This window comes from Hyla sarda, chromosome 1 (genome assembly GCF_029499605.1).
Source record: "Hyla sarda isolate aHylSar1 chromosome 1, aHylSar1.hap1, whole genome shotgun sequence".
NCBI lineage: Eukaryota > Metazoa > Chordata > Amphibia > Anura > Hylidae > Hyla > Hyla sarda.
This window is the reverse complement of record NC_079189.1, coordinates 598299695-598317194: the sequence shown is the minus strand read 5'-3', so window position 1 is coordinate 598317194 and position 17500 is coordinate 598299695. Positions and strand designations below refer to the sequence as shown.

At 45.1% G+C, this 17500-nt stretch overlaps 1 protein-coding gene across 4 annotated transcripts in view; it reads left to right on the top strand.

Annotated features, from left to right (window-relative positions):
• Positions 1-17500, top strand: part of MAP3K1 (mitogen-activated protein kinase kinase kinase 1) — a 96068-nt gene that overhangs the window by 51275 nt on the left and 27293 nt on the right. For 3 of the 4 annotated variants that reach the window (XM_056547454.1, XM_056547472.1, XM_056547481.1), the window contains exons 2-7: positions 5152-5302; positions 7173-7367; positions 8478-8678; positions 13969-14085; positions 15065-15213; positions 17077-17201. In XM_056547454.1, the coding sequence (XP_056403429.1) occupies positions 5152-5302; positions 7173-7367; positions 8478-8678; positions 13969-14085; positions 15065-15213; positions 17077-17201 (938 nt within the window). The remainder of the gene's footprint in view (positions 1-5151; positions 5303-7172; positions 7368-8477; positions 8679-13968; positions 14086-15064; positions 15214-17076; positions 17202-17500) is intronic. The other variant, XM_056547465.1, reaches the window with a different exon arrangement.

The window sequence follows — 17500 nt, the reverse complement described above, 5'->3', positions numbered from 1 at the left end:
CCCAGACCAGTGTCTCCAGTTAGTCAGGAGGGAGATGAAGTCTTATCCAGTTTCCCGTCCTGGTTTATTGAAAGGGATTTTCTCTCTCCAGGAAGGATAGTGTTCTGGGGCTGCCTGCCATATGCTGGATCGTGTGTAATGCTCTTTTTACATACATTCTCCCACCCCTTTCCCCATCCACCTCCTACAAGGACGGATCAGGCACATAACTTGGTTTGGTCAATAGATTTACTGTTTGTCTGCATAGTGCTCCCTACAGTATACGGCTGCGGGGGCGGCACTGGGACATGGGGGTCAGGGTGCAGCCTTTATCTCACTTCCCAATATTATATCTAGAAAATTGAGAAATAAAATCATATATACTGTGGGTACCCCGGTGAAATTTTATTTTATTTATATATATTTTTTTTTTAAATCAACTGGTGCCAGAAAGTTAAAAAGATTTCTAAATTACTTCTATTAAAAAAAAATTATCTTAATACTTCCTGTACCTATTAGCTGCTGAATACTACAGTGGAAATTCTTTTCCGTTTGAAACATGGTGCTCTCTGCTGACATCATGAGCACAGTGCTCTCTGCTGACATCTCTGTTCATTTTAGAAACTGTCCAGAGTAAAAGGAAATCCCCATAGCAAACATATGCTGCTCTGGACAGTTCCTAAAATGGACAGAGATGTCAGCAGAGAGCACTGTGCTCCTGATGTCAGCAGAGAGCTCTGGGATTCAAAAAGAAAATAATTTCTGCTGTAGTATTCAGCAGCTAATAAGTACAGGAAGGATTAAGATTTTTTAATAGAAGTCATTTACAAATCTGTTTAACTTTCTGGCACCAGTTGATAAAAAAAAAAAAAAAAAAAAAGTTTTCCACCGGAGTACCCCTTTAATGCAAAGTATTATCTGTTCCTGGAAAAGCTAAGTGTGAACCACATAGGGAGTTGCGATGGAATAGAAACACACAGCTGCTTTCTTCTATAAACAGCGCCACCCCTTTCCTCAGGTTGTGTGCGGTATTACAGCTGTGCTCCATTCACGTTAAAGGGGTACTGCATCGAAAAGTAACTTATACCCTGGGACCCTCCACGATCTTCTCCATGGTATCCCGTCTCTTCGGTGCTAACATTAAAATTAATAGAGCGTGTGGTGCTGTGCAGGAGAACCCAGGGGGTCCCAGTGCTCGGACCCCCAGTGATCAGACACTTATCCCCTTATACACAGGATAGGTATTAAAGGGATATTCCAGGCCAAAACTTTTTTATATATATATATATATATATATATATATATATATATATATATATATATATCTCAACTGGCTCTGGAAAGTTAAACAGATTTGTAAATTACTTCTATTAAAAAATCTTAATCCTTCCAATAGTTATTAGCTTCTGAAGTTGAGTTTCTGTTTTCTAACTGCTTTCTGATGACTCACGTCCCGGGAGCTGTCCAGCTCCTATGGGGATATTCTCCCATCATGCACAGCTCCCGGGACGTGACATCATCATTGAGCAGTTAGACAGAAAACTTCAGAAGCTAATAACTATTGGAAGGATTAATATTTTTTAATAGAAGTAATTTACAAATCTGTTTAACTTTCCGGAGCCAATTGAGATATAATATATATATTAGGGGTGTGAATCGCCAAGAATTTGGCGATTCGATTCGAATCGCGATACCAGTGTGGCGATTCGATATATCCCGATATATCGCGATACCGTCTAGGTGACGATACATCGCGATATATCCCGATACATCGCCCACCTGGGAGCATTCATAGATCCCAATAGACGCCGCTGTCAGCTTTGACAGCGGCGATCTAGTACTCCGGTGCGCACTTTTCTCATGTTATCCCGTCCGGGCTGCAAAATAAAATAAAACGCACTTTATCTTACCTGCCAACGAGCCCCCGGAGCTCCGGTACAGTCCGGTACAGGTGTTCGGTCCCCGTGCTGTATTCTTCTTACTTCCTGTTAGTCCGGCACGTCACATGGAGCTTCAGCCTATCACCAGCGGAGGCGGGACATCACTGCGGCCGGTGATAGGCTGAAGCTCCATGTGAGGTGCCGGGCTAACAGGAAGTAAGAAGAATACAGCCCGGGGACCGAACACCTGTACCGGAGCTCCGCGGGCTCGTTGGCAGGTAAGATACAGTGCGTTTTATTTTATTTTGCAGCCTGGATAGGATAAAATCAGAAAAGTGCGCACCGGATACTCCTTTAATAGCCAGCCGCGGCGATTGCCGCATGCTGGCTATTAGCGGCGGCCCCCCGGCTACTGAAATCAGCCGGGGGTCGCATAGTACGGAGTGGGCACGAGTCGGAGCCCGCTCCATACACCCAGAGCGACGCCGTGTCAGATCCGGCCTGCCCGGCTCCACAAATGTGGAACTTTTATCTCCTGATGCCCAAGACATGACATGCTGTTCCAGGCGTCCGCAGATAAAAATTCCACATCCCTAAAAGAATCGATTCAAAAATATTTTGAATCGATTCTGTATCAGCAAATGAAAAAATCGCGATTATCGCGAGAATCGATTTTTTTCTTACATCCCTAATATAATTATATATATATATATATATATATATAAGTTTTTGCCTGGAATACCCCTTTAAGTTAGTTTTTGCTGCAGTACCACACACAACCTGAAGACAGGAGTGGCGCTGTTCCTGGAAAAGCTGAGCAAGAACATCTTGGGGAGTTGTGATGGTGTTAGGCTTTGTTTTTCACTTGGGTTTGTTTGGGCAAAAAACACCACTGGACATTTTTTTTATTTTCTCCACTCTTCATTGGCTTTTTTATTTTATTTATAATCGCAGCATGCTTAGACTAAGGTATTTTTTTTTTTTTTTTTTGGGGGGGGGGGGGGGGGGGCATTTTTCAGGGAATCTTGGGATGGGAGGAAGAAAACTAGCAAGAATAATGGCAACAGCGCCACATCTGTTCTCAGGTTGTATGTGGTATTAAAACTGCTCCATTCACTTCAATGGAACTAAGCTGCAATACCGCACACCACCTGAGGACAACTGTGGCGCTGTTTCTGAAAGAAAGCTGTTTCTCAACCAGTTGTTGCAAAACTACAACTCCCAGCATACCCCACTACACCTTCCTTCCTTTCCCAACCAGGGTGCCTCCAGCTGTTGCAAAACTACAACTCCCAGCATACCCCACTACACCTTCCTTCTTTCCCAACCAGGGGGCCTCCAGCTGTGCAAAACTACAACTCCCAGCATACCCCACTACACCTTCCTTCTTTCTCAACCAGGGTGCCTCCAGCTGTTGCAAAACTACAACTTCCAGCATACCCCACTACACCTTCCTTCTTTCCCAAACCAGGGTGCCTCCAGCTGTTGCAAAACTACAACTCCCAGCATACCCCACTACACCTTCCTTCTTTCCCAACCAGGGTGCCTCCAGCTCTTGCAAAACTACAACTCCCAGCATACCCCACTACACCTTCCTTCTTTCCCAACTAGGGTGCCTCCAGCTGTTGCAAAACTACAACTCCCAGCATACCCCACTACACCTTCCTTCCTTTCCCAAACCAGGGTGCCTCCAGCTGTTGCAAAACTACAACTCCCAGCATACTCCACTACACCTTCCTTCTTTCCCAACCACGGGGCCTCCAGCTGTTGCAAAACTACAACTCCCAGCATACCCCACTACACCTTCCTTCCTTTCCCAACCAGGGGGCCTCCAGCTGTTGCAAAACTACAACTCCCAGCATACCCCACTACACCTTCCTTCCTTTCCCAACCAGGGTGCCTCCAGCTGTTGCAAAACTACAACTCCTAGCATACCCCACTACACCTTCCTTCCTTTCCCAAACCAGGGTGCCTCCAGCTGTTGCAAAACTACAACTCCCAGCATACTCCACTACACCTTCCTTACTTTCCCAAACCAGGGTGCCTCCAGCTGTTGCAAAACTACAACTCCCAGCATACCCCACTACACCTTCCTTCCTTTCCCAAACCAGGGTGCCTCCAGCTGTTGCAAAACTACAACTCCTAGCATACCCCACTACACCTTCCTTCCTTTCCCAAACCAGGGTGCCTCCAGCTGTTGCAAAACTACAACTCCCAGCATACTCCACTACACCTTCCTTACTTTCCCAAACCAGGGTGCCTCCAGCTGTTGCAAAACTACAACTCCCAGCATACCCCACTACACCTTCCTTCCTTTCCCAAACCAGGGTGCCTCCAGCTGTTGCAAAACTACAACTCCCAGCATACCCCACTACACCTTCCTTCCTTTCCCAAACCAGGGTGCCTCCAGCTGTTGCAAAACTACAACTCCCAGCTTACCCGGACAGCCAACGGCTGTCCGGGTAAGCTGGGAGTTGTAGTTTTGCAAGAGCTGGAGGCACCCTGGTTTGGAGGTGTAGTGATAGTTTTAGTCCGGCGGGACGTTCCCGATTTTGGGGTGATGTCCTACCATTCCGGGACTGCCCCTGTAATGGCATGCTGGGAGTTGTAGTATTGCAGCGGTTGGAGGTACACTGGTTTGGAAAGAATTTAGCCGTATTTTTGTAATTCTGAATAATGTTGGTCCCAGTGTTTTTTAATTTGGGATCCGTTTTCCCAGAACGCATTGCTTCTAGCCAGCTGGATCTCCTCGAGGAGGATCCGTACGGTGGAGTTGCACCTAGTGAACATCTTGCAGAATTTGGCAGATGTTGGGCAGCGGTGACCTGTAAGGGTGCGGACACGATATGTTATTATAGTACAAATGGCGCGGCCTCTCATCTGGCTGCGGGCCCGGCTGGGTCTGGTTATTTCGGTCCTCCTAATGGATGTAGGACCAGTTTGGGTGAGTGCTCCGTAATGGTTTTCGGGAAGCCTTTGCCAAGTCTCTCTCCTTTCCCCCGCAGGATGAGCCGCATTAGCCGGGGCTGTTTATTGATTTAGTCGGAGCTCTCGGTCTCCTCGGCTTCCCATCCTCTACAATGCCCCGCGGCACTTCTGCTCTAAAAAGCAAACAAGCCGTTCTCCCGATCGCTGCATACGTGCCGTGCTCCAGCCGCTCGGAAATAATCTGGCAGTCATTGTAATGTGAGCGCGGAGGAGCTGAGGTTGTGCGCGCGCCGCCGGACATCCCCGGATAGACACTACTACTTTATTCTCTAAAGACTTCTCCTTGTTTTCTCTCTTCCTGCAGCCGTGACATGGAGAATAAAGAAACACTCAGGGGGCTACAGAAGATGGACGACCGCCCGGAGGAGCGCATGATCAGGGAAAAACTCAAAGCCACCTGTATGCCGGCCTGGAAGCATGAGTGGCTGGAGAGGAGGAGCAGACGGGGCCCTGTGGTAAGTGACACTCACCTGGCCCATCCCTGATACTTTATAGGACGTGACGTAGAATCGCTCCAAAGTGTCATAATAATTCCTGGTGATTCTTTTCAAGACCTCTGCTTGCTGTCAATAGGAGCCATCACCAAATCACAAGTATAGAAAAAAGGGAATACAGTCTCTCTCGCACTCTCTCTCGCACTCTCTCTCGCACTCTCTCTCGCACTCTCTCTCGCACTCTCTCTCGCGCTCTCTCTCGCGCTCTCTCTCGCGCTCTCTCTCGCGCTCTCTCTCGCGCTCTCTCTCACGCTCTCTCTCACGCTCTCTCTCACGCTCTCTCTCACGCTCTCTCTCACGCTCTCTCGCACGCTCTCTCGCACGCTCTCTCGCACGCTCTCTCGCACGCGCTCTCGCACGCGCGCTCGCACGCGCGCTCACTCTCTCACACTCTCTCACACTCTCTCACACTCTCTCACACTCTCTCACACTCTCTCACACTCTCTCTCTCACACTCTCTCACACTCTCTCTCTCACACTCTCTCTCTCACACTCTCTCTCTCACACTCTCTCTCTCACACTCTCTCTCTCACACTCTCTCTCTCACACTCTCTCTCTCACACTCTCTCTCTCACTCTCTCTCTCACACTCTCTCTCTCACACTCTCTCTCTCACACTCTCTCTCTCACACTCTCTCTCTCACACTCTCTCTCTCACACTCTCTCTCTCACACTCTCTCTCTCACACTCACACTCTCTCTCTCTCTCACACTCACACTCTCTCTCTCTCTCACACTCACACTCTCTCTCTCACTCTCTCTCTCTCTCTCTCTCTCACTCTCTCTCTCTCTCTCTCGCGCTCTCACACTCTCTCGCTCTCTCTCTCACACTCTCTCGCTCTCTCACACTCATATAGAATGACTGACTAGTTCGGGGACAAAGTGATAAAAAAAATATATAATAATAATAATAATTTTGACGGAATAAGAATAAGATGGACAACACATTTCGAGTAGGCTACCCCCTCTTCATCGCACCTGATGAGGATATGAGCTTTCTCGAAATGCAGTGTCCATTTAATTGCAACAAATTATTTATTTTATCACTTTTTTCCGGTACAGGTCATTCTGTTGACAGTGTGTTTTAAAACCTTACATGATTTTTGTCACTTCATCCTGTCTACAAAAAAATGAAATAAAAAATGTAAAAAAACTAAGTAATTTGTACCCAAAAATGCCATCAATTAAAGCTACTGCTCACTCCACAAATAAAGAGCCCTCACATGGCTCCCTATATGAGGACAGATGATGTATAGTATTCTGAATATGGCCACACTTATTTATTATAAAAAAAATTCATATTGTAAAGTAAAAAATTAATAAAATACAAATAAAAAATATAAAATAAAGGGTACATGCCACTAAAACTCGAGGGATGGAGTGGAGATCGCGGGACCCCTGCGATCTCCGCTACGTGCCCAATGACTGGGGATGCGGCCGCCACGCCCCCCCTCTCCATTCACTTCTATGGGAGGAAACACGACGGCTATGACGTTGCAGTCACGCCTCCTCCCATAGAAATGAATGGAGGGAGCGTGGCGTGATGTCACAAATGTGGAAGCTGCGTTCCCGACGCTGCGGCGCGGAGATTGTGGGAGGTCCCCAGCGGCGGAACCCCCTCGATCTAACATCTTATCCCCTTTTGGAAAGGGGATAAGATGTTTGCGGCAGAGTACCCCTTTAACTTTTCTGCAGATCACATTGTTGTTTTGCATTTATTGTATGTTAATAGGGGTCACATATGTCCTAACTATGGCTTCCTTCCTTGTGTGTTTGTGTGGGGAACGCTTCTATTTTTATTTATTTATTTTTTCCCCTCATTGTATGAGACAGGTTGTGAAACCAATCCCAGTAAAAGCTGATGGTTCCGAAGCTTCCAAATCGGACTCCTCTGTGGAGGGGACGGTGAACGGGTCTGGGCACACGGTAAAGGGCCGACGCAGTCCATCTCCGAGCAGCTCTTCCGGCTCTACAAAGTCAAAGCCGGAGTCTCCAGGAGTGCGCAGGAGAGGCGTGTCTCCAGTCCCTGTAAGTTCTTCTCGTTTGGCGTCTAGGTCCTAAGCTCTGGATTACTGGGGGTTTCGTTACATTGGGTTGTCTTATGTGTTAGGCTGGGTTCACACCACGTTTTTCAAATACGGTTACCATATACGGTTTTCCGCTAAAAAAAACGTATGGCAAAAACCGTATGTAACCGTATACAACCGTATGACTCCAAATTAAAGCATATATGGTTTTTCCCCGTACGGTTCTATCCGTTTGCATCAGTTTTTGCCAACGGTTTTGCTATTTTGTTGGAATTAGTTTTCCAGCAATTTAATAAAGTTTCTATTGTTCTATTGAAATTCCAATCTGCGCATGTGTCAACTCCAAAAACGGATTAGAAAAACCGTGTGCAACCGTATTCTGAAATTCTGTGTACGGTTCTCATAGACAACAATGTTAAAAGAACCACATACGGTTCGCATACGGTTTTCCAACCGGAGGCAAAAACGTGGTCGACAGCGTTTTTGCCTACGGTTGAAAAATCGGCAAAACCGTATCCGAGGCAAAACGGATGCAACCGTACACAACATTTGGAATACGGTTTACAATGCATTCTCTATGCATACGGTTTCAGATACGGTCGTATACGTTTTTTTGTGGAAAACCGTATACGGTTACCGTATTTGGAAAAACGTGGTGTGAACCCAGCCTTACTGGCCTACAGTTTGTGTTCCAGCTTAGATAGCAAAGAGTTAAAACTAAAGTTGTAATACAGTGTTTTTCACTCGGGGTGCCTTCAGCTGTTGCAAAGCTACAAATCCCAGCATGCCCGGACAGCCTTTGGCTGTCCGGGCATGCTGGGATTTGTAGTTTTGCAACAGCTGGAGGCACCCTGAGTGAAAAACACTGTGCTCTGGTAACAAGCAGACAGTGATTTGCCAGATCAGACTACACAGTTAGTTTTGTAGTCTGTTACCGTGGAGACACACACATTTGCATAGGCACTGTAGACACAAAATGGTAGCCGTTAATGCCTCCACGATTTGGGATTTTTTTTAACACCTTAATTTCTAGAGGTTACTGCAACTACGTCCATAGCCGTTTTCTGAAACGTTCATTCACCGGGCACATTTATTTTTTTTGTTTCTCCAGTTTCAGAGCGGTCGTGTCACCCCGCCCCGGAGGGCTCCTTCTCCTGACGGGTTCTCGCCCTACAGCCCCGAGGAAACCAGCCGACGGGTCAACAAAGTCATGAGGGCGAGGCTGTACCTACTGCAGCAGATAGGACCCAACTCTTTTCTGATTGGAGGCGACAGCCCGGATAATAAATACAGAGTGTTTATTGGGCCTCAGGTGTGTAAAATAAACGTATTTTTCCCTATTTCCTAGAACTGATGCTGGATATAGGAATATTGGAGGGAAAAGGGGGTGGGGGGATTTATCAAAAACCTGTGTAGAGGAAGAGCGGTAGCTCATAGCAACCAATCGGATTGGTGCTTTTATTTTTCACAGGCCTCATAAAATGAAAGCAGCAATCTGGTTGCTATGGGCAACTGCACCGCCCTTCCTCTAAACAGGTTTTCATAAATCTGCCCCATTTAGTGGATTTAGATTTGGTATTAGAGGAGTAGTACTGCAGCGTTGGACACTTATCCCCTAAGTGTCTGGAGATAAGTGTCTGATCGCGGGGACCCCCCCATGATCTCCTCTATGGGGGCTGCCGTGGCTCTCCCTTGCAGGAGGCATGCCCCCTCCATGTATCTCTATGGAAGAGGCGGAGATGCAGCGTTCAGGTCGACGACACGCGCGGTGAGGTCGACAACATGCGCATTAGCCGCACAGAGCCGCTGCAGTGCCGGGTCCCAGAGTTCGGGCCCCCCCGTGATCAGACACTTATCCCCTATCCTGCGGATAGTTTATAAGTGTCTAACATTGCAGATCTCCTTTAATGGGGTACTCCACTGGAAAATATATATATATTTTTTTAATCAACTGATGCCAGAAAGTTACAGATTTGTAAATTGCTTCTATTAAAAAATTTTTTTTTTATCCTTCCAGTACTTATTAGCTGCTATATGATCCACAGGAAGTTCTTTTCTTTTTAGATTTCCTTTCTGTCTGACCACAGTGCTCTCTGCTGACACCTCTGTTTATGTTAGGAACTGTCCAGACTAGGAGCAAATCCCCATAGAAAACCTACCCTACTCTGGACAGTTCCTAAAATGGACAGAGGTGTCAGCAGAGAGCACTTTGGTCAGGCAGAAAGGAAATTTTAAAAAGAAAATAACCTCCTCTGAATCATACAGCAGCCGATAAGTACTGGAAGGATTAAGATTTTTTTATAGAAGTATTTTACAAATCTGTTTAACTTTCTGGCACCAGTTAGAGTTGAGCGAATTTACAGTAAATTCGATTCGGCACAAACTTCTCTGCTCGGCAGTTGATGACTTTTCCTGCATAAATTAGTTCAGCTTTCAGGTGCTCCGGTGGGCTGGAAAAGGTGGATACATTCCTAGGAAAGACTCTCCTAGGATTGTGTCCACCTTTTCCAGCCCACGGGAGCACCGGAAAGCTGAACTAATTTATGCAGGAAAAGTCATCAACTGCCGAGCAGAGAAGTTCGTGACGAATCGAATTTACTGTAAGTTCGCTCATCACTACTATATAGTCCAACATGTTTGGAGTTGTAGTTTTGCAACAGCTGGAGGCTGTAGGGTTGTTTGTTACATCTATTTAAAAGGGTACTCCACTGCCCCAGTGTTCAGATCATTAGTTCCACTACGCCACCTCAATGCAAGTCTCAATGTAAAAAAAAAAAAATACCGTAATACTAATTTTTGGTCATATCGCCCAGCACTAGTCTAACATAAATACATGAATTTTGCAAAAAAAATAAAAATAAAATCCCGCCAATGTCAGACCGCAGCAAAGCGATACCAGCCTTGGTGAAGCAGCCAGTTATCCCCTGGGAAAGTTGTCTCTTTCACACTTAATATTCATATACAATTATGAGCTTTATCCAGTCGTGGGAAATAGACTGTGTGTAAATAAAGCTGCGAGTGCCCCCGGGGCCTGTGCAGGTACGTTCTCACCTCATACAAGGACCAGCGCTTGGCTGCTTTCCCCGGGACGTGTGAGGTCATGTTCAGCTCGTGTTTACAGCGCGGATCCCTGTCCTGGCAGATTCATAGGTTTATGTCTTTGTTCATACTACAGCAATAAAGAATCCAACCGGTATCCTCTTCGCTGTAACGCATTGCGTGTTGACACAATATCGGCCGGTCAGGGTGTCGCGTCCGGTATCTGGGAATGCACCACTTTTTACGCTTGGATTACAGGAGTATAGCATAAGTTGCAAAGTACTGCTGTACCGCAATGCTGCATGCTGAGGGCAACAACCAGTATTTTCCAAACGGTGTGTTCCCAGCTGTTGCAAAACTACAACACCCAGCATGCCCGGACAGCCTTTGGCTGTCCGGGCATGCTGGGTGTTGTAGTTTTGCCACAGCTGGAGAGACACTGTTTGGAAAACACTGCCCTAGACCGGTGTTCAACCCGTGTCTTTTCAGCTGTTGCATTACTTCAACACCCAGCATGCCTTAAAGGGGTACTCCGCCCCTGGCATCTTATCCCCTTTCCAAAGGATAGGGGATAAGATGTCAGATCGCCGCGGCCCCGCTGCTGGGAACCCTGGGATCGCTGCTGCGGCACCCCCCATCATTACTGCACAGAGCGAGTTCGCTCTGTGCGTAATGACGGGCGATACAGGGGCCGGAGCAGCGTGACGTCATGGCTCCGCCCCTCATGACATCACGGCCCGTCCCCTTAATGCAAGTCTATGGCAGGGGGCGTGACGACCGCCACGCCCCCTTCCCGTAGACTTGTATTGACGGGGGCGGGCCGTGACGTAACGAGGGGCGGAGCCGTGACGTAACTATGCTCCGGCCCCTGTATTGGCCGTCATTACGTGCAGAGCGAACTCGCTCTGTGCAGTAATGATAGCCGGGATGCTGCAGCAGCGATCCCCGGGGTCCCCAGCAGCGGGACCCCGGCGATCTGACATCTTATCCCCTATCCTTTTGGATAGGGGATAAGATGTCTAGGGGCGGAGTACCCCTTTAAACGGGCACTGTCAGATACAAAAACTTTTGATATGTTGTAAAGCATGTATAACCAATAGGTTTTGCAATAGCTTTAATTTGAAAATTTTCAGTATTTCATACAGAAAAATCCAGTCAAACAACTGCCCCCCCCCCTGCCTGCTTGGACACATACTAGTCCTGCTGTGTCCATGAGTCATCACCTATGTCATGGACACACTTCCTTGATTGACAGCTGTGAGTGCAGGGCTCACAGCTGGAGGAAAAATCCTCCCACTGTCCTCTTGTGTCCCGCTACTGTCAGTGAGGACAAGCTGGGAGTTGTAGTTTTGCTAATGCTAGGGGAGATGTGAACAGACAGCATACTGAGGGAGGGGGCGGAGACCTGCACAGTGAGGCCACTAGTCAGCTAAATTAAAAGTGTAGTAAAAAAAAAAGGTGCTAGACACATAAAAATGGATAGATGTACATGGTTAGGATTAGGTGCTGAGTGATATATTTTTTTTAAATAAATTGGTGAACAGATTTGTAAATGACTTCTATAAAAAAAATCTTAAACCATCCAGTACTTATCAGCTGCTGTATGAGCCACAGGAAGTTCTTCTCTTTTTGAATTTCCGTTCTGCCTGACCACAGTGCTCTCTGCTGACACCTCTGTCAATTTTAGGAACTCTCCAGAGTACGAGCAAATCCCCATAGAAAACCTATCCCGCTCTGGACAGTTCCTAAAATGGACAGAGGTGTAAGCAGAAAGCACTGTGGTGAGGCGGAAAGAAAATTCAAGAGAAGAACTTCCTATGGATCATAACTAGAGATGAGCGAATTTACAGTAAATTCGATTCGTCACAAACTTCTCGGCTCGGCAGTTGATGACTTTTCCTGCATAAATTAGTTCAGCTTTCAGGTGCTCCGATGGGCTGGAAAGGGTGGATACATTCCTAGGAGACTCTTTCCTAGGACTGTAGCCACCTTTTCCAGCCCACCGGAGCATCTGAAGGCTGAACTAATTTATGCAGGAAAAGTCATCAACTGCCGAGCCGAGAAGTTCGTGACGAATCAAATTTACTGTAAGTTCGCTCATCTCTAACGCACACAATAAATAACCACGATTTCTAATGAGATGTATATATTTTTAATTTTACATTTTTTTTTTAATAATTTTAATTTGTCTTGTAATTCAATTTTTTTTTTCTTTTAATTTGTTTTATTTTATGATTTTATTTGTTTTTGTTTGTGTCTTTTATTATTTTTTTTTTATATGCAGAAGAGCACCGCTACATGCTATGTTAATTCTAGCAGTCTAACCAATAATCATTAAAGGGGTACTCCAGTAGAAAACTTTTTTTTTTTTTTTTCTTTTATCAACTGGTGCCAGAAAGTTAAACAGATTTGTAAATGACTTCTATTTAAAAATTTAATCCTTCCAGTACTTATCAGCTGCTGTATGGTCTTTTTATTTTTGAATTTATTTTTTTGTCTGACCACAGTGCTCTCTGCTGACACCTCTGTCCATATCAGGAACTGTCCAGAGCAGGAGAGGTTTGATATGGGGATTTGCTTCTCCTCTGGACAGTTCCTGACATAGACAGAGGTGTCAGCAGAGAGCACTGTGGTCAGACAGAAAGGAAATTCAAAAAGAAAAGAACTTCCTGTGGAGCATACAGCAGCAAAGTACTGGAAGGATTAAAGGACAACTGTAGTGGAACACTTTTATATATTCCCGTGCCTCAAAAACAAACAAAATAAACGTATACATACCTTCCTACGAGCCCCCGTTGGTCCGGCACAGGCCTCACTGTCCGCCAGTGCTAACCTCATTCCACTTCCCGGGGTCGGGGATGCAGCAGAGCCATCGGCATATCACCGGCCGCAGCTCTGGCCGGCTTCTTACATGACAGTGGGCTCAGCCTATCACCGGCCGGGGCGGGACATGGAATATATAAAAGTGTTCCACTACAGTTGTCCTTTAAAGGGGTATTCCAGGCAAAACTTTTTTTTTATACATATCAACTGGCTCCGGAAAGTTAAACAGATTTGTAAATTACTTCTATTAAAAAAATCTTAATCCTTCCAATAGTTATTAGCTTCTGAAGTTTTCTGTCTAACTGCTCAATGATGATGTCACGTCCCGGGAGCTGTGCATGATGGGAAAATATCCCCATAGGAACTGCACAGCTCCCGGGACGCGAGTCATCAGAGAGCAGTTAGACAGAAAACAACTCAACTTCAGAAGCTAATAACTATTGGAAGGATTAAGATTTTTTAATAGAAGTAATTTACAAATCTGTTTATCTTTCCGGAGCCAGTTGATATATAAAAAATTTTTTTAGCCTGGAATACCCCTTTAAGATTGTTAAATAGAAGTAATTTACAAATCTGTTTTAACTTTTTGGCACCAGTTGATTTTAAAAAAATTGCTTTCCACAGGAGTACCCCTCTAAATTTCTGTCTGTGCCACTCCCGTGCCCACAGTCCTGAGGACCGAGCCTGTCATGCCCTCTATTTCTGTCTGACATGTAAGTTGTTGCTTTGCTCTCTCGTAGACCTGCAGCTGCGGCAGAGGAACGTTCTGCATCCATCTCCTCTTCGTCATGTTACGGGTGTTTCAGCTGGAGCCTTCAGATACGATGCTGTGGAGGAAAACCTTGAAGAATTTTGAAGTATGCAGATTGTACATGGAAATTCTTGTATTGTAACTTCAAATATCCTCCCCTCCCTTCTCCTGTCCTTCATGTTAAAGGGGTACCCCGCTGCTCAGCATTTGGAACAAACTGTTCCGAACGCTGGAGCCGATGCTGGGAGCTCGTGACGTCATGACATCACAACCCGCCCCCTCAATGTAAGTCTATGGGAGGGGGCGTGACAGCCGTCACGCCCCCTCCCATAGACTTGCATTGAGGGGGCGGGCATGACGTCATGGGGGGGCGGGGCTATGATGTCACGAGCTCCCGGCTCCAGCGTTCGGAACAGTCCCTTCTTTGTGCCTAAAGTACATCTGGTAGGTTAGCTAGAAATAGATGACATATTTAGCATATATAGCTGTGGCGCAGCCCTCTGTATCCATGGTAACAGACTACAAACCAGTCCCGTGTAGTCTGATCCTGCAGTCATACTCTCCTTCCATCTGCCCTCTACTTCTCAATAATCTACCATATCTACAGTAGGCTGAAACCACACTTGGTTGGTTTGTAGTCTGTAACCATGGAGACAGTTATAGGAAAGACAATTATTGGAAATATTTATTGACTTTAGTCCTTATTTTATAGACATTAAAAGAACATAAAATAAATGAAATAAATAAATAAATTGAAAATGATACTAATAATAATAATAATTAAAAAAAATTAAATTGGATGCAGGATTTAAGTAAATGATCTGTCACTGCACCACCGGTTTGGTTCTTCAGCTCTGCTACATTTGTTTCCATCCACACATTGAAGCCGTCTTTTCCGATTTTGCTTTCTAGTGTTGTTGTTTCACTCCCATATTCACCCTTTGCCGCTCTGCTTTCTTATATTTCACATTTTAGCCTTTCTCTCCATCTGATCTTCACCCCAGTATCCTAGGTGTGCTTAGTTCAAGTCTTCGTGGTTATTGGTCATATTTTTTTTTTTCCAACATTTATTTCTTTTCCGTTAGGTTGAAAGTTTGTTCCAGAAATATCACAGTAGACGTAGCTCAAGGATCAAAGCTCCATCTCGTAGCACCATCCAGAAGTTTGTGTCACGCATGTCAAATTCTCATACATTATCCTCATCCACCACCTCCACATCTAGCTCAGATACCAGGTTTGTACATGAATGCTGCTTCTGATCGATTAGTTATGTCTGGGGTCATCTTTCATCTCCAAAGAGCTTAGGAGCCTTAGAGATCAGCCATATTTCTTATCAGGTTTAGATTTATCTATCTATATCTATATATATCTAATATATCTATATATATCTAATATATCTATCTATATCTAATATATCTATCTATATCTATATATATCTAATATATCTATCTATATCTAATATATCTATCTATATCTAATATATCTATCTATATCTAATATATCTATCTATATCTATCTATATCTAATATATCTATCTATATCTAATATATCTATCTATATCTAATTATCTATACCTAATCTATCTATCTATACCTAATCTATCTATCTATACCTAATCTATCTATCTATACCTTATCTATCTATATCTAATCTATCTATCTATATCTAATCTATCTATCTAGATCTGATCTATCTATCTAGATCTGATCTATCTATCTAGATCTGATCTATCTATCTAGATCTGATCTATCTAGATCTGATCTATCTATCTAGATCTGATCTATCTATCTAGATCTGATCTATCTATCTAGATCTGATCTATCTATCTAGATCTGATCTATCTATCTAGATCTGATCTATCTATCTAGATCTGTCTGTCGATCTGATCTGTCTGTCGATCTGATCTGTCTGTCGATCTGATCTGTCTCTCGATCTGATCTGTCTCTCGATCTGATCTGTCTCTCGATCTGATCTGTCTGTCGATCTGATCTGTCTGTCGATCTGATCTGTCTGTCGATCTGATCTGTCTGTCGATCTGATCTGTCTGTCGATCTGATCTGTCTGTCGATCTGATCTGTCTGTCGATCTGATCTGTCTGTCGATCTGATCTGTCTGTCGATCTGATCTGTCTGTCGATCTGATCTGTCTGTCGATCTGATCTGTCTGTCGATCTGATCTGTCTGTCGATCTGATCTGTCTGTCGATCTGATCTGTCTGTCGATCTGATCTGTCTCTCTCTAATTTTAATAGCCCTACTTTTCTTTAGTAGCCAGCGATTGGCTCTAATCCATGTAGAAACCTGAGAGGCTCACACTATAGAATTTTTGGCTGGTAAAAATTCCAGCCAGCGCTAGAACCGCGGGTACATTTCGTGCCTATATTCCAGGCCGAAAAAATGGGCAAGATCATTCTTTCAGCTGCAAATTATTATTTTTTTATCAGAACGTCTGCCGCTGAAATTATGTATTGTCCATTGAAATTCCATTGGCAGCAGTGGGGTTCTGAGGCACAGGAATTTCTGAGTGGAATTTTAAGGGTGCGTTCCCACACGGCGTATTTTGCTGCGTATTTGGTGCTGCGTATTTTCCTACCCATTGACTTCAACAGGGAAAATAAAATACGCAGCAGCAAATACGCAGCAAATACGCCGTGTGGGAACGTACCCTAAAGCGGAATTCCACTTGAAAATTCGATAGTGTGAACCTAGCCTAAGACGGCACACTTTTGAGCGGTCCTGGCGCCGGTTTTGCCGGCGCCTGCTACAGACAGAATCTCTACACAGAATATCAGTCTTTCTTTAGGTCTGGGGTCTGATGTCACTGCCCCTTTGACATTGAATAAGCCAGTGTTTCCCAACTAGGGTGCCTCCATCTGTTGCAAAACTACAACTCCCAGCATGCCCGGACAGCCTTTGGCTGTCCGGGCATGCTGGGAGTTGTAGTTTTGCAACAGCTGGAGGCACCCTGGTTGGGAAACACTGGAATAAGCAGATGCCCGAATATTTTATGATAATATATTTAAAATAATATAATTAAAATGTTTGTGCCTTGCTTTCGGACCCTTCTAATCGATCGGCGTCTCCTGTCTGTTTCCTTAGCAGCATCAAAGATGAAGATGAACAGATGTGCCCGATCTGCCTGCTGGGCATGCTGGACGAGGAGAGCCTGACTGTATGTGAAGAAGGCTGCAGAAACAAGCTCCACCACCACTGCATGTCCATCTGTACGTCACCTGCTCCTATGCATGAGGCACATACACCAGTCACCTGAGCACCCCCTAGTGGCAGGGCAGGGTGCCACACTGTTGTTTTTTTTAGTGGTTTCAGCACATGCTTTATTCCAAGAACCCCTGCTTCATGGCCACCAAACTTTAAAGGGAACTCGTCACATAGAAAATGCAGTCCAGTCTGCAGGCGGCAGGTCCTTTAGCAGATTGATATATAGTTTTGTGGTAATAGGTTTATTTACACCAGCTCATTCTGGACTTTGGCGTCTAGTAGGCAGGCAGTCCTACTCGGTGAT